The sequence below is a fragment of the Marmota marmota genome, unplaced genomic scaffold (assembly GCF_001458135.2).
Source record: "Marmota marmota marmota unplaced genomic scaffold, marMar, whole genome shotgun sequence".
Lineage (NCBI taxonomy): Eukaryota > Metazoa > Chordata > Mammalia > Rodentia > Sciuridae > Marmota > Marmota marmota.
In genome coordinates this window covers 802314-821781 of record NW_025999964.1, presented here as the reverse complement: position 1 = coordinate 821781, position 19468 = coordinate 802314, and the positions used below count along the sequence as shown (strand labels likewise).

The following is a 19468-nucleotide window of genomic DNA, read 5'->3' as shown; positions in this document are numbered from 1 at the left end:
TGGTGACACTGTGGCCCGGTTCCTGAAGTTCTCAAGTCTCTCAGGTGTCAGCCCTTTGCATGAGCCTCAGAACCGTCTGGTCTCAGTGAGTAAAACTGCTGACGCATAATAACTTGTTGTTCACCTCGACGTCGTCTGAAGCCAGCACCCTGCCCCTTGTCCTCCTGACCCTGAGGCAGCAGCGGGGCTCACTCTCCCTGGAGCTAGAGCTTGCTCTCTCTGCTGTGCTCGGGATTACACGGGCCTTGCATGTGCTGGACCAGTGCTCTGCCACTGAGCCCCACCCCAGCCCCAGGTGCTTTTAAAAGAGCTTTCTGAATCAGCAGAGAGCAGCCAAGGCACCGGGGTCTGAGGAGACAGGGTCGGGCGGGAAGAGACTTGAGTGAAGGCAGATTCCGTGTTCACCATGTTGTTCCTGTTGGGCACTTGCCGGTTTCCTGGTTGTGAACCTATCAAAAGGTAGGAGCCAGAGCTGGCACCAGGGCATGGCGCTATGGGGACCACCAGGACTCCAGGAGCAAGGTCTTGGAGAGAGAAGAGCCTCAGAAGCGACCTGGCATCTTGCTTTGCCCTGCATGCGCACCGCTCCAGGAGACAACCAGGTGTGGAGGAGGCAGAAAACGCTCTGAGGTTCCCAGTGAGACCACAGAGCAGCCCTCACAGGCCTGGACCACCCCAGCTGTCTCCTGCTTAACCACTGGGGTGACCTGCCCCATCCTGCCTTTTGGTTTTACTGTCAGAAGACTATAGTGTCTACACCTGTGCATATACACAGTTTGACTCACTCTAAAAAATCAGACTCACTAAAATAGGACTAGGCTGGCACCATGATAAGGGCTGAGGTGCAGCTCAGTGGCAGAGTGCTTGCCTAGAATGAGCGAGGCCCTGGGTTCCATTCCCAGCAGCCCAAAAATTAAAATGGCCTACACCAGGCACAGCAAAGCTCTGAGAACCAGATAGGGAATCTTAAAACCGGGGGAAGGGCAGGCATGGTGGCGCATGCCTGTAGCCACAGTGGCTTGGGCTGAGATAGGATGGCAAGTTCAAAGCCAGCCTCAACAAAAGCGAGGCCCTAAGCAACTCAGTGAGACCCTGTCTCTAAATAAAATACAAAATAGGGCTGGGGGTGTGGCTCAGTGGCAAGTTGCCTGAGTTCAACCCCCTATACCAAAAAAAAAAAAAAACGGGGGGAAAGACCCCCTTCAGAGGAAGAGTGCAGTGGCAGCCAACTTTAAAACTGGTGTTACCGGATCAGTGGGATGACACCCTAGAAGTGCTGGGAGAAAATCATTTGGATCTAGATCTACAGACCCAGGGAAAAGTTTCCACAAAAAAATAGGGTGAGATGAAGTTTTCAGACAACAACTCTAGTTCATCCCAGCAGAGCGACCCTGCAGCACCCCTGGAGATGTGCAGCCAGAGGCTCGTCCCTAGACCTGTGGCAGGAGTCCACACAGACGGACAGAGAAGCAGCACCTTCCCGAGTTGAGAACAGGTTTCCATGAGGCCTGTAGGGGACGCACAGAGGTGGGAGGGGAGTGCAGGGCTGCATGGCCACACCTGCCACCCCTGCTGCTCAGAGGCTGAGGCAGCAGGAGGGCAAGTCGGAAGCCAGCCTGGGCAGCTAGTGAGACCCCGGCTCAAGATAAGGATGGGGGTTGGCGGGGGTAGCTTGGTGGGCCAGGCTCTAGATTCATCTGGTGCTGAAAAAATAAAGCAGATACTAAGATGTCAGGTGTGTCATCTCGGGTGACCACTAAACTTTAATAAAGGAAGAGGACCTGTTACCTATACTCACCAGCCCAGAGGAAGGCCACAGCAAAAAGAACCAACCTAAAGCCAAGGCAAGGGGATGATAAAGTAAGTCAGAGTACAGCCAGATGAAACAGAACAGGAAAATAATAGAAAAATGACACAAAAATTACTACCTTGAAAAGAATAAAATTGACAAACCTTTAACTAGGTAGACTGAGAGAGCTCTGTCCCAGATTTTAAAAGGGCTGGGGATGTGGCTCAGTGGTTGGGCACTTGCCTAGAATGTGTGAGCCCCTGGTTAACAGGCACACACAAGTGAAGAAAAGATTCAGGTTACTAAAATCAGAAATGGAAGTTGGGCTGTTACTACCAATTCTAAGAATTAGAAAATAGCTGTGAGCAGATGTATGCCAACAGATTGTGTAACCTAGATGAAATGGACAAATTCCTAGAGACACAAAACCTCCCATGACTACACCATGAAGAAATAGAACAACCCACAACTTAATAGGAGGTTGGATCAGTAATTGAAAATCTCCCTGGACCTGGTGCTTTTACCAATAAATTCTAAAATATTTACAAGAAAACAAAAATTGGGGCTGGGATTGTGGCTCAGCAGTAGAGCGCTCGCCTAGCATAGGCGGGACCTGGGTTTGATCCTCAGCACCACATAAAAAAAATAAATAAATAAAGGCATTGTGTTGTGACCATCTACTCCTAAAAAATAAATATTAAAAAAAAAAACAAAAATTAATATTTTTCAGAGTTAAAAAAAAATTTGAAGAGGAAAGAACATTCCTCAATTTATTCCATGAAAGTAAACACCCCGATTCCAAAGGCAGACAGAGACACTGGAGGAAAACTGCAGACCAACATTCCTTATGAGCATTGGTGCAAAAAATCCTGAGCACCATGCTAGCAAAACAGATTCAGCAGCATGTTAACAAGGTTACATATGTGATCAACTGGGGGTTGATCCTAGAATGCAAGGATGGTTCAACCACGGAAATCAACCAGTGTGATACCTCACCTTTACAGAATGAAGGGAAACCATGTGACGTGACCATCACAGATAACACAGAAAAGGCATCTGACAAAACTCAATATTCTTTAATGACAGACACAACAAACAGGAGGGATTGACGTCAACATAATAAGAACTACACACGAAGAATCTATAGCAACATCACAGTGGGTAGGAGAAGATGGAAAGATTTTCCTTCAAGGCGAGGCACAAGGCTGAGGGGCTCGCTTTGCCACTTGTACTGGACGCAGGATTGGAAGTTCTAGCTGGAGCAATTAGGCAAGAAAAAGAAAAGGCATCCGAGTTGGAAAGGAGGAAGTAAAATTATTTCTGTTCACAGATCGTATGCTTGTGTGCAGAAAACCCTCGCGGCTTCTCATACGTGCGTTAAAAATAAATGAATTCTGCAAAGCAACAGGATACAAGTCAACATGCAGAAATGACTTGCACTTCCATATGCTGAGAGTGAACAATCCAAAAAGAGAATCAAGAAACAATTTCAAAAAAAAAAAAAAAAAAACCAATTTCATTTATGATCATATTTTTTAATAGTTTTTAGTTGTAGATGGACACAATTCCTTTATTTTATTTATTTATTTTTATGTGGTGCTGAGGATTGAACCCAGTGCCTCACACATGCTACCACTGAGCCACAGCCTCAACCCTATGATCATATTTTTTTTTAAATATTTTATTTACATTTTAGTTTTCGGCGGACACAACATCTTTGTATGTGGTGCTGAGGATCGAACCCGGGCCGCACACATGCCAGGCAAGCGCGCTACTGCTTGAGCCACATCCCCAGCCCATGATCATATTTTTAAGACACAGTACTTTGGTAAGATATATACAATGAGCACTACTAACATTTATGAAAGAAAATAAGTAAATGGTCCATGGTCAGAAGGTTGGATTTGGTTAAGATGCCAATACCACCCAAAGCAACCTACAGCTCTAATGTAAACCCCATCAAAATCCCAAAGAATTTTTCTTTTTCTTTTTTTTTTTTTTTTTTTTTTTTTCAGAAATAGATCACCCTAAAATTTAAAAGAGACCTCAAGGGATCACAAATAGCCAAAATAATCTTGAAAAAGAACAGAGCTAAAAGACTCTCACTTCCTGGTTTCAAAACTTACTACAAGAGGGCTGGGGACACAGCTCAGTTGGTAGAGCATTTGTCTCTTGCACAAGGCCCTGGGTCCAGTCCCCAGCACCACAGAAAAAGAAGAAAAGGCCTGGGGATGTGGCTCAGCAGTAGGATGTGCTGGGTTCAGTCCCTCATACCAAAAAGTTTAAAATGGATCCACGATGTAACTGTGAGGCCTAAAATATAAAATTCTAAAAACAGGGCAAAGCCACTATGATGTTGGATTTGGCGATGGTGTTTTGGGTATGTCAAAGGCATAGGCGATGAAATGGGCAACTTGGACTCTTATGAAAATCAAAGGGCGCATCAGCAGTAGCCGCATCCAGAACCAGGGTCAAAGGGCGCAGTCAACAGTAGCAAGCCTCCTGGGAACCAGGGTCAGTGGGGAAGGTCTGAGATTCAACAACAACAGAACAGAGGTTCCGAAATGGGCAGAGGACTTGAGCAGATGTTGCACCCAAGAGGATGGACAAATGTGCAGTAAGCACAGGGAGACACGCGTGTCTCTGGTCATTGAGGAAAGGCAGGTCACTAGTGAGATCCACCTCTTGGCCCTCAGGCTGAGCCATCAACAGGAAGTGGTGGCAAAGATGGAGAACCAAGGCTGAGGCCTTGCACATTGTCGGGCCCCAGAGGCCCAGATGACCCAGCCATGCCTGGGAGCATGGCATCAAAATAATCGAAAGCAGGGTCTCAGAGAGCTGTCCATTCCCCCCGTGTCCACCACAGGGTTGTTCACAATAGTAAAAGATGGAAAGCACCTGTGTGTCCATGCGTGGTGGATAAGGCATGGCCTGTGTGTGGAGTCCTGTCCAGCCTGAGAGCAAGGGGGTCCTGGCGCGGGCAGCATGAGCCCCCTCAACTGGAGGAGTGCAGGTGAGTCCACCTGCAGGAGGCCCAAAGCCTCTGACTGAGAGGTGGCAGGCAGGAAGGACGGGACCCAGGGCAGGACACTGTGCAGAGGATCCTTTGGCAGCCACTGCCACCAAGGGAGCTTAGCAGACGCTTGTGCTTCTGCACAGCAGCAAAAAGTGTCCAACTGGCAAGAGGCTGAGGCAGGAGGATCGAGAGTTCAAAGCCAGCCTCAGCAATGGCGAGGCGCTAAGCAGCTCAGTGAGACCCTGTCTCTAAAATACAAAATAGGGCTGGGGTGGGGCTCAGTGGTCAAGTGCCCCTGAGATAAATCCCCAGTACCAAAATCAAAACAAAAGAAACAAGACACCAATTGCCACAGTGTTGGGAGTGCGAGGTGTTCCCAGCAAGTCCAGGTTGTATAACCTGTGTGCAGTAGAAGCCACAAACGCCCTGCGTCACTCGATGTGGGTGAGATGCCAGTCCTTCTGAAGACAACGCATCAGTGCTAGCCCAGCAGACCCAAAGAATGCAGGCAAGGAGAGAGGGTGTAGGGGCCCGCCCAGGGGGAGGGCAGAGCAGCCAGCCTCAGGGTGACCGGTCCACGGGCGGGATCTAGGTCAGGGCCACCCCGTGGGACTGTGGGCTGGTTCTTGAAAACCTACTCTGAGGTGTGAGGTGGGCGAGAAGACCCCCCCATCACCAGGGACTCACACAAAGACGATGCAGAGCACTCGCCCAGGCTCCTGCAGTCCCCATCAAAACCCTCTGAGTTTACTTTTCATCAGACTTTTTACACAGTTCTGTGTCCCAGAAGTTAAGCAGAAAGCAGAGCTCCCTGGACCCATACACGCAGCTGCGGCCACCACCAGCACCCGCCCCTGCACCGCAGCTGCCCAGTGGCCCCATGGGCGGGTCTGCAGGGCACAGCACGGTTGCCCAGCACCTACACAGGGACACAAACCCGTCCTGCAAAAGGCGCAGTCCCACTGGGCACTGCCATTTTGCCTGGACCTGCCAACCGCTGATTTTATGTGCTGACTTTACCTATTGATGACATTCTGACCCCTTCCCGTCTGTCTGGAGTTGACACCCACAGCACATAGGCTTCCGGGAGTCTCTGGCCTCAGGGGTGCGTCCCCTTCCCTTGTGTCTTTCCCTGGCCTCGGCTTGCCTCTTTGCAGTGCTAGTCCCACGGTCTGGGTGCCCACGAGTGTCAGAACTCTGTTGCCCTGAGACTTCGCTTCCCCTGGGCAGAGAACCAAGCCCCAGGGAGGGTGCCTGGTAGGGGACTCCCAGCTCCCTCTGGCAGAGTGGCTGCCCCTGGTTCACACCCTCCACAGCGCACAGCTGCCCACCTTGGGTTGGGCCACAGGATCGGGTGTGCAGGGCGTCCATGGCTGTCGTCCATCGAGACTCCTGGGCAGTGGACCTTTTTGCCATTTGTGTCTCTTGGTGAAGAGGGCAGATATTGTGCCCACTTTAAAACCACGTCTTGTTTGCTTCCTGCGTGTTGAGTTTCAAGAGTGTGTTCTGAGTGTCCTGGACAACAGTCCTTCTTCAGATATGTCTCATCTCAAGATATTTTCTCCCAGTCTATGTTTTTCTTCTTGAGTTGATTGGTTTTTAAATGCTTTTCTGCTGTCTGGGGAGGGGCCAGGACCTTGCACCTGTCAGGCTGCATCTCCAGCTTCTAGATCAATTGATTTTTGAGAAAGAACAAAAGCAAATCAGGGAGAAAGGATCGTCTTCAAAAACTGGTGCTAGAACGATTGGATATTCATATGTGGGAGAAATTTGATCTATATTGCCCACCATATAGAAATCAACTCAGATCACTGTTTTAATATAAAATGTGATCCATCAAACTTATTCAGGAAGTTGTGTTGGGCAGATTTTGTTAATCTAACACTAAATGTATGGTCCATGAGCAAAGAAATGAGTCAACTGGTCTTCAACAAAATGAAGCACTTCTCTCCAAAAGGCAGCTCCAAGGGAGCACAGAGACAGCCCTTGGCAACTCCCCTCTGCTGAAGAACACAGCAGAGACCAGGAGATTGCTGGAGTGGGGACCGGGCAGGCCGGGCGGCTGTTAGAAAGCTGTTACCAGAGGTCACCGCCTTCACAACACAGGGTGTGCAGGGACCATTATGATCTGAGAGGTCGTGAAGACGGAGCAGCCAGTGGAGCTTCACAGAGGTCCTGCTTCAGGACAGCGGGAAACCAAGTGTGCACACGCCGTTCCCTTGCTCCTACTGCACCCGAGGCACCGAGGCTGGGGGCAGCTCAGCCACAGAAACCCTGGTTTCCTCCCCAGCACTTCAAACAAACACAGACTGTTAGCAGGGACTGTGGCCTCGCCCGTGATCCCAGCAAGGTTTGCAAGGAGACCAGCCTCAGCAACTCTGTGAGACTCTGTCTCACACTAAAATAAAACGGGCTGGGGATGTGGCTCCATGGTAGAGCACTTGCCTAGTACATGGGAAGTCCTGGGATCCATCCCCGTTCAGCACAGTAAATAAATAAAACAGTGTTACAATCCTGTTGGGTCACAGCCTCATTTCCAGAAGATGCATCTTGGCCAGGTACTTCAGGTCTACCTCAGGGTCCTGAGGGGCCGGACATCTGCAGTACTGTCAGAGCAATCACAAACTTATGCCTCTCTAGGGGAACATATTCGTAGAAACACAAAGCAAATCTTTAGTTATTTGATCTTGTTTGGGGGATATTGTGATAATTGGATTATATTAAAAATTTTTAAATAAAAAGTGGGAAAAAGAAAAAAGAATTAAATGTACCCATAAGAACAACTAAAAAGAAAAAATAGGCTGGAAATCCTTGTAAAGTTAAAAATGCACTGTGTTTTGTAGGGATTCCATTCCTAGGACCCTCACATACCCAACAGAAATGCTCTAGGGTGTGGAGAAAGGTGCAGGGATACAGCCAAGCCACCTCAGCCAGGTGGCCACTGACCTGCACTGCTCAGCAAAAACTGCCCTGGGGGGCTGGGGATGTGGCTCAAGCGGTAGCGCACTCGCCTGGCAGGCGTGCGGCCCGGGTTCCATCCTCAGCACCACATACAAAGATGTTGTGCCCACCGAAAACTAAAAAATAAATATTAAAATTCTCTCTCTCTCACTCTCTTTAAAAAAAAAAAAAAAACCTGCCCTGGAGACTTCCGATCCCCTTAGCAGCATGCCAGCCGTGTCCCTGTACCAATGAACCTGTCATGATCTGCCTTTTCTCTTCCGTGGCATGGGCTAGGCAGTGTTTTCTCAGGGCACCAAGCACCAGGTATACAAGAATAAAGATATAAAACTTTTCCAAAAAACAGGCAATGTTTTGTAGAGAAAAATCTGACAAAGGGCTTGTATCCAGAAGACACAAAGAATGCTCACAACTAAATAAGACCAAAAAAAAAAAAAAAAAAGACAAAATATTTGAAGATACTTCATTTAAAAAGACGAGAATGGCCAATACACACAAGAAATATTTACCTTCATTAGTCATCAGAGAAATGCAAATTAAAATCACAAGTCCTAACCACACACCTGTTCGAATGGCTCAAATTTTAAAAACTGACACCACCAAGTTTGGGCATGAATGCAGAACAAGTGGGGCTCTCCCAACACTGCGGGTAGGAGCTCAAAACTTTTCTTAAATGTGGATGCACAGTACATGTGTGCCCGGTTGTTGCCACACTGCAATCTGTGCCCCGGTGCAGGCGTCCTCTTCTGGCTCAGCCATCCCACTGCCAGGGACTGAGCCCCAGAGAACACCCGCAGGTATCTCTGCCAGCACCAGTGACTACTTGGGCAGCACCTTGGATAGCAGGTGCACCTTTTCAACAGAAACGAAGAGGGTGAAACGGGACACTCGGATGAAAGAAGCCAAAGCTCAGGAAGTTCCACGTACACGATATTCTAGAAGAGACGGCTCCTGTGGGTGACGGGCCACCCTGGGTGCAATCACCAAAGCACCAACTGCAAGTGCGAGGTCGACGTGGCATAAGTGAACGACCTCAGGCTAGGCAAGGGGACAAGCTGCAGCCCGGCTGGGTGATGGGAATGAAATGTGGATAAACCTTCGCAGTGTGCGCCACTCTCGGAACCCAACCGAGGACGTGAGCCCCGGGACGTGAACACCCAGAGGCCACCCTGGCCGGCTCAGAGGCCCGGTGCCGCGCTGGCCCGCTTCACCTGCGCGGGGATGCGCGGGCGCCCAGGGTGCAGGAAGGAACGTGCAGGTTCCGAAATAAGCAACAGCTGGAAAATCCTTCAGGTCCCTAAGCCGGGCAAGCGGCCCCGCCAAGCTGAGGGTGCGGGCAGGAGCAGGTGGCTGGCCCCAGGGAGGACTCGACGTGAAGTCCACTGGGAATGCATGGGGATGCGGAGCGGGTGGACACCCCCAGATGTCTGGTCCATTTAATAAAAGTCTACAGAGGGATCAAAGAAACGAACAGACGGCTCACAAACCAGCCCTTGAACCCGCAGAATGAGCATTCGCTCCACTGGCGCGGGAAACAAGGACAGAGGCCAAGCACTGGCCCTGCGAGGGGCAAACAGAAGCACCCTGCGGAGGGATCTGGCGAGGCCAGCACGACTGGCCTGTCCGTCCGACCCAAGTGCCCACGTCCAGGAGTGTACCCTGGAGATGCACGGTAGGAAAACAAAAGTGCTCCTGGTTACTCGCTGTCACCGAATCTGTATTTTATTGAATATTGGAAATCAGTTAAATGCCCCTTCGGAGAGCAGTTGGCCGAGTAGCCACAGAACATCTACATCCCCGAGTCCGTGTGGCCCTGGGAAGCAGTGAGCCGGCTCTGCAGCCCCGACGCAGCACTTTCCAGGAGATTCCACCCGTGGAAAGAGCAGAGGGCAAATGCGCACAGATGCTCCCGTAAGAAGGGGCTGGGGCCTGCCCACCTCCAGAGTGCGCGCTGGAACTTCCTGTAAGAAAGGGTGCCCGAGCCTGCCCTCCGCTGGAGTGCGCTCTGGGGCTTCGTGTCATGGTCTGCACGGCCACGAGGAGGAAGGGCGGTGGGCCTCGCGGACTGCAGGGGAAGAGTGGCCCCACAGGACCCCACGCAGGCCAGGAGCAGCCAACCCAGGGAGCGCATTACCCCTTGTAGTGGTGGGTGGGAGTGAAGAACCCTCACAAAGCTCACCTTTTTATGGTGGGTTTGTTTTGTGCAATTGTGTGACAAGGCAATTCTCAAACTATTTAATGTCTTCTTATTGAGCAAAGCAGTCAATGTGTGGATACCGCTGGAAGCCAGGATTCTCACTGTGGAACAGAGTTGGATAGAGGGGGCCCAGAACCCCATGGGCTTGTTGTGAACAGCTCGCGCTCAGCAGACTCAGGAAACACGTCTTCATGCCCGTGCACCCGCACGTACACGTGCAGTGCCTGCAGTGTGCACGTGAGCTCACGGCAGTGACCTGTCCTCTGTCACCCTGTGCCTGGCAGTGTCCCACCCTGAAGTGTGCTCAGTACAGCATGACTGCATCAGACTCCCCCAAGGCAGTGCTAGACAGGGTGGCCTCCAGAAGCAACTGCAAATGAGAGACACTGCCTAAGAAAACATCTGAGACGTTCATTCTCATTCTTTTCAACGTGTTTACCTCCTGAAATCACCTGAATGCGTATGAGGGCCTGTGAGCACAGAAGCTGCAGGGGCGGGAGGGCAGGTGCTGAGGCCCTGGCCACGTGCACCTGGGGGCAGTGCACAGTGAGGGCCACCACCAGCCAGCTGCTGGGATGGTCTTGCCTGGCCTGCTATCCCCTCTTGGTTGTGAGGGTGCCCGGATGATGAGAAGGGGTCCCCAGGGCTACCAGTCCCTGTGGCAGCAGCTCTGAGGCCCTTGTCCTGTCAAGCTGTGTGCCCCAGGAATGGTGGTGGACAGGTCCCAGCCCTGCCTGCCCTGGGGGCAGTGTCGGGGGCACGCTGTCACCTATCCCCTTTGGATGGCTGGACAACTCTCTCCAGAAGCACCAGCCTGGTCTGCAGGTTGACATCAAAGGGAGGCAGTCTGGTCAGGTTCAGACTCACACCACTGGTGCCCAGGATGCGGGCCAGGACACGGTGTGTGTCCCTGTAGAGGGCCAGGTGGCTGGGGGCTGCCTCCAGGAGGATGTGCGTGTAGGCCAGCATGTCTGCCGCCCCGGGCTGCAGGTCCTCCCTCTTGTCGTATCTGGGGAAGAAGATCGGGCCGTCCCCATGTACACCCATCCCCACCTGCGCCACTTGACAGCCCTCCCCACAGCCCTGGGTGCCCCATGGGGACCTGGAAGTGGCCTCAAAGAGGAGCGCTTCCAGAATCATACCTCCAAGCACTGTTGACTTGCAAGAACCGCGACACACCTGTCTGGGCAGCAGCTGTGTCAATGTGCAGGAGGACATCTAGGGGGACCACACTGGGTGAGGACCACGCGGGCCCACAGGTGGGCCCACAGGCGGGCCCACAGCACCCTGGCACCCACCTGTCCAGGGGGGCACCAGCTCATGCAGCCGCTGCATGGCGATGCCACCAGGGTAGTTGAAGTGGGAAACACGCAGGCACACGGCAGCATAGGCGGCATTCACCACCAGGTGTCCCGCCACAAGCACTGTCCCCGCCTTGTAGAGCCAAGACTTTCTGTAATTATTCAGCCTGAAAAAGGAATGACTGAGTTCCACAAGGAGAGTGCCCAGCAACGTCCAGGACAACCTGCTCCTATTCAGTCAGTCACCAAAGACATGCAGCCCCCTCGCATAGGTGGTTACAGGCCCCTTCAGGAGGCCTTTCCACCCGAGATGCCAGTTTAAAACCTAGACTCTCAGAACAACGCATGCTCTTAAGGATTCCCAAGTCACTGCGGGGCCTGAGGGCTTCTGCTTCTGCTGTGAACAGTTAGAAGCAAACAGACCCAGGCACCAGGCCCCGGGGAGGGGACGGCTGGCACCATTCCACCCACCTCCAGGGAAACTGACAACGGGCAGCATGTGAAAACCACCAGCCAGGCCTTGCTCCCCACACAGTCCCCTGCTGAGGGCCCCCTGCATGACCCCTCTGTGCAAGAATGGGTTCTTGTCCTGTCCTATCCCTGAGAGCTGCTGACCATGACCTTCAAGCCACCCCACCTGTGACTGTGACCTTCCACCCCTCCGAGCGCTGGCATGCAATCTTCCTTATAGGCCTTGCTACCCACCTATCCCAGTCTAAATTCCCAACAGTGTCACCCCCATGTTTGGCTTCCACCTTCAAGACATGAACCCACGTCCCCAGCTGTGCTCTCCTCAGTCTGGGCCTGGCCTTACCCAGATGCCCAGGCTTTTGCTGCCCTGGAGCTGACCAGTGACTAGAGTTAGGTGCTGCCACGCTGCATGGCCTATGGAAAAGAGCCACGACTCTGGCTCATTACAGAAAGCTCACCAAGGTCAAGGTCGTGGCTGGCCTCTCCTCCACCTTGGCCAACTAAGATGCAGAGTTTCAGCTTATGTGACTTTGCCCACCCCACTCCAGCAAGGGACTTGAGCAAGCAAGCTCTGGAGTGGCCCCGGCCTAGATGCCTGCGGGAGGGCTTCCGCCCTGCTGGGGATTCCTGTTTGCCATGGCTCATGCATTGGAAAGCCTGCAGTGTACAGCCTGACCCTACCCTGGCCATCCAGGACCATCAGACAGACACCCAGCAGGACTAGGGCCCAGCCCCACCTTACACACTCCTGTGGCCACGGTGGTGCAGAAGCTGGCTCCTATCTGGACAAGCCAGTGTGCCCACCAGGTGCCCTCACCGCATGGGCCAGCCCCAGGGCAGGCAGCAAAGCACAGCTATGGACAGGGACCAGCCAGCAGGGTGCAGTGCTGGGGGCCTTCGCACCCAGCCCCCAGGCTTCACAACATGTCCCCTCTGTCAGTGCCCACCAGGGAGCAAGCTCTCCTGCGAATCTTCAAAGACACCAGCCAAGCAGCAGTGCAGTAGTACAGGAGGACGGGACTCACAGGTAGGCACAGCCTCTGGCGGCCACCACGTTGAGCACTGGGAAGGCGTAGATGATGAAGCGCAGCTCCTTGTGCGGGAGCAGGGAGTAGGACGCCACGAAGCCCAGCGCCGGCAGAGCCAGCACCCGCGCCCGCCTGTCCATCATGCCCAGGGGCACGAAGAGAAGGCTGCAGCCCAGGCCCCGGGGCAGGGCCGAGTAGAAGTACCACAGCAGTGGGGAGGTCTTCCGGCCAGGGTTAAGGAAGTATGGGTGAGAGGGCCATGTCCACTTAGCGGAACCCCAGCTGGGCAGGAGGGTCGAGGCTCACCGGCCTCCTATTTACACAGCCTGCTAAACATGGTTGGGACCATCATGGGACCCATCAGGGCCAACATCTCGGGAAAGGCCAGGGCTCAGCCTGCACCTCAGAAACAGCAGAGGGACCCCAGGCACAGCTGAGGGGGTCCCTCCTCTTGCCCCTGTCCTCACTTTAACAACAGAGCACATAGGTGCCGTGGGCACTGGGGAGCCCCAACCACCCACGTGTGTCTGGGACCCTCCACAGTCAGCACTTCTCTAGGGTGGGTCATCACCAGGACTCAGGGAGGCCAGGGATACACCATAGGGAGGTGGGTGCTCCCAGGGTGGGTACAGGGAGCCAGGGAGGACAGTCCTCAACACCCCACCCTGCCTGCAGAGGCACACAGGATACGCCCCAGTTGGAACTTTTGTTCAGGACAGTGTTGTACCAGAGCACCTTTCCTTCCGGCCACACAAGGTAGCGCCAGAAACAGGAGTCCACAGTGACCGTCAGTCCTGGTAGAAACAAAGTTTCCCAGTGAGGAGCATGGCCACCTGTCACACGCCCGCCCTGGAGTCCTCCCCAGGGGCAGTCAGCCCCTGCAGAGTGGCCTGCTGGCCACAGACACCACCGTCTGCTTCACAGGAAAGCTTCTGACCATGCCGGGGACACCACTTCCCCAACAAGAGCTTCCCAGAGCTGCAGATGAGCTGCCCCTCCCCACCCAAGGCCTTCCACCCATCTGGGCAGCTCCCAGGACAGAGGGGCAGGCAGAGGATCCCAGGCAGCAGCAGAGAGCAAACATGGAGGCACCACAGAGAACAGCTTGCGGGTAGCTGGACTAAGACCCTTGAGTACTCTAAAGTCAAGGTAACTCTGTTTAACATTTCTTAAAACCCAAATTTCCGTCCTTGTGAAATAAAACGAAATCCACCTGAAACCAGCCTGCAAGGCCAACCTACCCAGACAGAGCGCGCCCGCGGGGACGGCGTGCTGCAGCAGTCTGGCCACAGAGACCCTTCTGTGGTACAGCGCCAGCAGCAGCATGAGACCCAGCAGTAGGCACAGCTCAGCCCGGAAGACGATGGTCGCCAAGGCCGAGAGCCAGATGAAGAGGGTCCACCGGTGCTGTAGCCAGGCCGTGAGGGCCGGCAGGACTGCAAGACATGGCACCTGTCACAGTCCCACCCACGCAACGAGGGAGGCTCACCGTATTGTGAGTCACAACCGCCATGCAGCAGGTGCATCTGAACCCAGCCCTGAGAACAGAGGGGCCTGGCTTCGGATGACCGGTGGTGTTTCTGAGGAGCTCAGCTCAGGGCAGGGTCTTCCGGCAGAGCCTGTTACTACATACCCACAGCCAGGGCCAGCACGTTGGGGAGCGTCCGCGAGCAGTAAAACATCAAGTGGAACTGTGTAGCCGTCACCCAGCAGAACATGGTGGCCACCGTGGCCCCAAACTGTCGTCTCACTTCTTTTTGTAATGCCCAGAGTCCCAAAATCACGCTGAGCCCGAGGACTCCTCTGACTAGACAGACAGACAGACAGCAATGTCCATGACTGAAGGGGACAGTGAAGCACCCAGTCCTTCCAGGTGTCAGGGGACAGAAAAGCAACCCTGAGGGGTCATCTCTGATCCCAGAATTAGAGACCTGTGCCCTGTCCTTGGCACTTCTGTTGGGAACTGCACTGCCTGGCCCTAGTTCTGCCCTGGGCCCTGCGAGCTGGCCAGGGGCCCAGGAATGGAACAGTGGCCATGGGCAGGATGCTGATGGGAGCTGGCGGGCTTGTGGAGGTGCCCAGGACAGGGCTACCAGATACCGTATGTTCTTGGAGTTGACAGACCTCATGGCTACTGCCAGAGACTGAAGCTGGGAAGAAATGGCCTTCTGGAGGCCAGGACTGCAAAGTGCCCTTGTGAAGATCACAGGCCAGGTGACATGGGCAGCCTCAGGGGGCTGGTGCTGGTGTCTGTGGGGTGGGCCTGCCCCGGCACCAGGCACTTCCCTTGCATGCTTCCGGCTATTTGGAACTGATGTCCACGAGGAGGCAAGTCCAGCTGCCGTTCTAGCACTGAGATGCCACTGGCGGCTTCCACGTGGTACTCTGTGAAGTTCCTTTTATTTCCTTTGAGTCTGTGTCTGAGGCCCTTCACCTGTACCTGGGGTTACCTCTGCCGTCTCTCTTCCTGGGTGTCTAAACCATCCCTGAGTGCCCAAGACAGGGCTGGCAGACAGTGACAGTTTATGATACAGCCCCAGTCCCAGGGGACATTATTGTCATCCTCTGAGGAGTCATTCTCCAGACTGCCTTAGTGCCGTCAGGAAGGAAGATGGCAGCCATGCAGAGGGCAGCCAGGCCTTGCTCGGTGCCCAGGCGTCTCTCCACTGCCCAGGATACAGAGGCCTCTGGGGAAAGTGCACCCCAACCTGGAAGTGCAGATTTCCTCCGCAGACTGTGGCCCAACCCTCCCCACCTGCCCCTGCCCCAAGACTTCTGCACAGCAGGCATAACTAGCTAGCTGCCCATGTGGTGGTCAACCTCCACGTCCTGATCAGTCCTTCCAAGAAGCAGAGCTGCACTTTAAAAGGTCTCCATGCAGGCTGCATAAATGGGCTGTGAGAATAACACGTCTGAGTGAGTTGGGAAAACTTAAGTACGATCTGTATTAGATGTGATAAAAACTTACTGAAGAGGAAAAATGATGATCGTTGCCTAAAAAGAATCAGGCATTGGGCCTGGGTTGTGGCTCAGTGGCAGAGCGCTTGCCTCAAAAGCGTGAGGCACTGGGTTTGATCCTCAGCACCACATAAAAATAAATATATTAGGGCTGGGGATGTGGCTCAAGCAGTAGCGCGCTCGCCTGGCATGTGTGTGGCCCGGGTTCGATCCTCAGCACCACATACCAACAAAGATGTTGTATCCGCCAAAAACTAAAAAATAAATATTAAAACAATTCTCTCTCTCTCTCAAATAAATAAATAAATTATTAAAAAAAAAAAAAAAGAATCATGTGGTGGAACAATGTATACAGAAGGTTCTCAGTCTAGTTTGGGGAAAAAACACAGGCAACAAAGTGCAGCTAGCAGCAACACACTCTGGTGTTCCACGGGACATGTGGCACCAAAAGGTGACTGCTAGCAGCTTACAGGAAACTGAGAACAAGGAGAGCCTCAGGCTTTCCCACAGAAACGGCCTTGGCCCAGGAGCCAGAAATGCTGACTGCCCAGACGTGGCCACTGCACACTGCCTGTGTGTGCTATGCCCCAAACATCAGCACACGCATCCGTGTCACCACACATCTCACGGACACAGGGAAGTCCCGGAGACCTGTACATAGGCCAGCACAGTGGCCCCCAACAACGTGAGGCTGTCTGCCTACTCCCCAAAGCAGGCCCACTGTCCTGCAGCAAGGACTCTTTGCATTGCAGGCTCTCCCACTGAGGAGGGAGCCCAGGGCCTCACAGGCACCTGCCCTCCCACACTGGCCCTGTGGAGGAACAGAGCATGCCCACCCATCCCTGGTCTGTCTGCAAGGCCATGCTCTGAGCCTCAGCCCAAAGGGACCTCTGAGAGCAGTCAGGTACAGGCACACCCCTATGATCCCAGCGGCTCAGGGGGCTGAGGCAGAAGGACCCCAAGTTTGAGGCCAGCCTCAGCAACTCAGTAAGACCTTGTTGCAAACTGAAAAATAAGGACTGAGATGTAGCTCCGTGGTAAAGCACCCCACCCCTGGGTTCAATCCCCAGAAGCAAAAAATAAAATTTTAAAAAGTAAAAATAAAAGCAACCAAGAGCTTTTGACATTTGGAGATGTAAGGAGGACATTCCCAAATGAGAAGCAACCAGCCCCACAGAGACCATGTGCTGCTATCACAGTCCACCCTCACCTGTCAGCTGGGAATAAAACCTGGACACTTCCAACAGTGAAAGCACATAGACCAGGGGGCTGGAGACTGCCGCCATCAGCAGAGGCCCGAGGAACGTCCTGGGGACAACACCGGGAAATTCATGGTGGTCATACTGCAAGAGAGGGGGCAGTTGGCACAGCGGTCAGGCAGGGAGCACACTAAGGTCCTCCCCAAAGGCACTAGCAGCCTCACCTTGTCCATGTCCAGTCGATGGTACAGCAGGTCGTGTGTGGCCTGCAGGTTGAAGCTCTCCTCCACCTTGGTGTAGGGACAGGTGAAGAGGTGGACGGCCGCGACTGCAACCAGCAGCCCCAGCAGCAGCAGAGGCCGCCGGCTGAGCGACCTCTTTCCAGCCATGTGGGGCTTTAGACTTCACGTGCCTGGGACAGATAACAAACTGTCAGCAGCCTACCCTGCACATTCTGAAAGGACAAGTAGACCCTGGAGCTTCAGAAACCATGCCTGAGGTCACATTTGTGAGATCTGGGGGGGGGGGGGGGGCCGGAGCAGGCAGGAATGCTGTGAAATCTGGAAGTTAAAGGAGAATCCTGCATAAGAAGCTCTCTGTCCCAACATGCTTCTAGCGCTGTTGGGAGGCCTACTGCAGAACCTGCAGTCTGCCCTGGGAATCAGGTGAACCAGCCAGGGGAGACAGACAGGCGCCAGCAGGGTAGGGGCTGGGGGAGGCCCACATCCCAAAGATGAGAAAGGAACAACCACAGGGGTGCAGCAGGCTGGACACAGCACAGCTGCTGGGGACATGGGGTTCAGGGTGCTACAAAGCTCCACCTCCCCAGAACAGTGGGATGGGACTATGGATGTCCACCCTGCTGTGCTCTGAACTTCCCGGGGGCCTGGAGCAACACAGGCTTTCCCCAGGTGGCACCACATTGGCCATGGCCCTGAACGTGTGCCATTGACACTGCCTGCCAGCAGTCATCCAGTCCTAAAGATGGCTTCAGGGACCTATGACATGGAGCTGCTGAGAATCCATGAGACCACCCAGTTGCACCCCTGGAAGACCTAGGAAGAGGAAGGGAAAATGCTTCTTCATGTTTCTGGGTTATTTAAAGAAGGTTTGATTTTATCCAGTGAAAACCAGAAAAGCCAGAAGCAAAGGGAGACATGCCATGGGACTTACCATTTATTAACACCACTGCTTGATTCGATAGTTAAGAAGTTGGTGCGCTCCAGAGAAAGCAGAGGGGGCGTCTACAGATCAGAAGGAGCAGAGACCATGTGGTGGGGAGTGGGGAAAAAGCAGAAAGAGACTTTAGTGGTTTTAGAAAAACCAAAATGGTACAGAAAAAATACAAAAATTTGGTACCAAGCTGGATACGACTGGCCACACCTGCAGGCTGAGGCACGAAGATTCCAATTTCAAGGCCACACCAGGTGACTCCGTGAGATTCTGTCCCCAAATAAAAATTTTATTTTTTTATTTTATTTTTTTTTTTAGAAAGAATTTTAATATTTTTATTTTTTTAGTTTTCGGCGGACACAACATCTTTGTTTGTATGTGGTGCTGAGGATCGAACCCGGGCCGCACGCACGCCAGGCGAGCGCGCTACCGCTTGAGCCACATCCCAGCCCCTAAAAATTTTTAAAAGGGCTGGAGGTGTAGTCGGAGAGGGAGTGCTCCTGATTTAATCACCAGCACTGCACATGCACACACACCATTTCAGTACCAAAGAGATCTCAAGGCCAGTTAGAACCACTGTCCACAGTTGTCCCCCTCTTTTAAACTACCAGAGGCCAGGGGTTTTTGCTGTTTTTCCCAACCAGGGTCACACCACAATCAAAAACAGAGGCTGGCCGTCCGAGGAGGCGCTCTCCGTGCCTGGGGCTCCCTGCGTGCGCGTCCCGGCAGGCCCTCCGACACAGCACCAGGAGCGGGCACTCAAACAGCTCGGCTGAGGAAGACAGTGGCTCAAAGCCTCCGGCGGGCTACGCCTGCAGTGGGGACGAGCTGGGCCTAACTTCCCGGCGGCAGAGGGGACGCCCTCCCTTCCCGCTGCCCGGGGAACAGGGAAACCGGAAGCACCGACACGCACGCCACGGGCAGCTGCGTGGGGCGTGCAGCTTGGCAGGGACCCTGACACAGCGTCCCAGCCGTCTCTGCTAGAGGTCAACTCCCAAGTGAATGTCCAGTCCCCAGGTGAGGGCCGCCCCCAGGTGAGAGACCCGGTCCTCACGTAGAATTGGCGGCTGTCACGCGCAGGAACGCCCGAGGAACGCTGCGACCAACGCAGGCTAGCAGTCTCTTTCACTCTCCCCGAGTTCCCAGCCTCGGTGGCGCGCACTGACCTCTTCTCACCGCCCGCACCGTCCCTCGGAGCTTGACGGCCTGGACTGCCCTCAGCCGGAAGCCGGGCGGCGGAAACAGCGGAGGCAAGGCCCTTTCCCGAATCTAACATGGCCGCCGTGTCTCCGACTGCCGCCACAGCGGAGCGCCACAGCGACTGCCCAGAGTAAAGATGGCCTCCACTGGCAACAGGAGAGGGGCGTGGCGCGAG

General features: G+C 53.7%; 1 protein-coding gene across 9 annotated transcripts; it reads right to left on the bottom strand.

The window, feature by feature from the left end:
* Positions 1–5530: 5530 nt before the first annotated feature.
* Positions 5531–19394, bottom strand: Alg12 (ALG12 alpha-1,6-mannosyltransferase). Of its 9 annotated transcripts, XM_048803215.1 has the most exons (13): positions 19148–19342; positions 18304–18363; positions 18094–18164; positions 17919–17975; positions 17145–17332; positions 16932–17064; positions 14397–14570; positions 14005–14199; positions 13454–13557; positions 12761–12984; positions 11262–11431; positions 11106–11181; positions 5531–10972 (listed from the first exon to the last, which is right to left on the bottom strand). In XM_048803215.1, the coding sequence occupies exons 5-13, from the start codon at positions 17307–17309 to the stop codon at positions 10729–10731; spliced, it is 1485 nt and encodes a 494-aa protein (XP_048659172.1). In that variant the 5' UTR covers positions 17310–17332; positions 17919–17975; positions 18094–18164; positions 18304–18363; positions 19148–19342; the 3' UTR covers positions 5531–10728. The 9 variants fall into 9 exon arrangements, with proteins under 9 accessions (XP_048659172.1, XP_048659171.1, XP_015362373.1 ...); XM_048803214.1 differs by lacking the exon at positions 17919–17975 and having other exon boundaries at positions 19148–19341; XM_015506887.2 differs by lacking the exon at positions 17919–17975 and having other exon boundaries at positions 19260–19277.
* Between the last annotated feature and the right edge of the window lie 74 nt (positions 19395–19468).

Excerpts from the sequence above, each read along its gene's own strand:
- Alg12 (XM_048803213.1), bottom strand. The coding sequence starts at position 14,892 with ATGAGGTCTGTCAACTCCAAGAACATACGGTATCTGGTAGCCCTGTCC. Across the intron at positions 12,985-13,453 it reads ACAAAAGTTCCAACTGGGGC|ACCTCCCCACTGCTGTGGTA; the intron begins GTATCCTGTGTG and ends CCTGGCCGGAAG. Across the intron at positions 11,182-11,261 it reads GCTGGTGCCCCCCTGGACAG|ATGTCCTCCTGCACATTGAC; the intron begins GTGGGTGCCAGG and ends TGGTCCCCCTAG.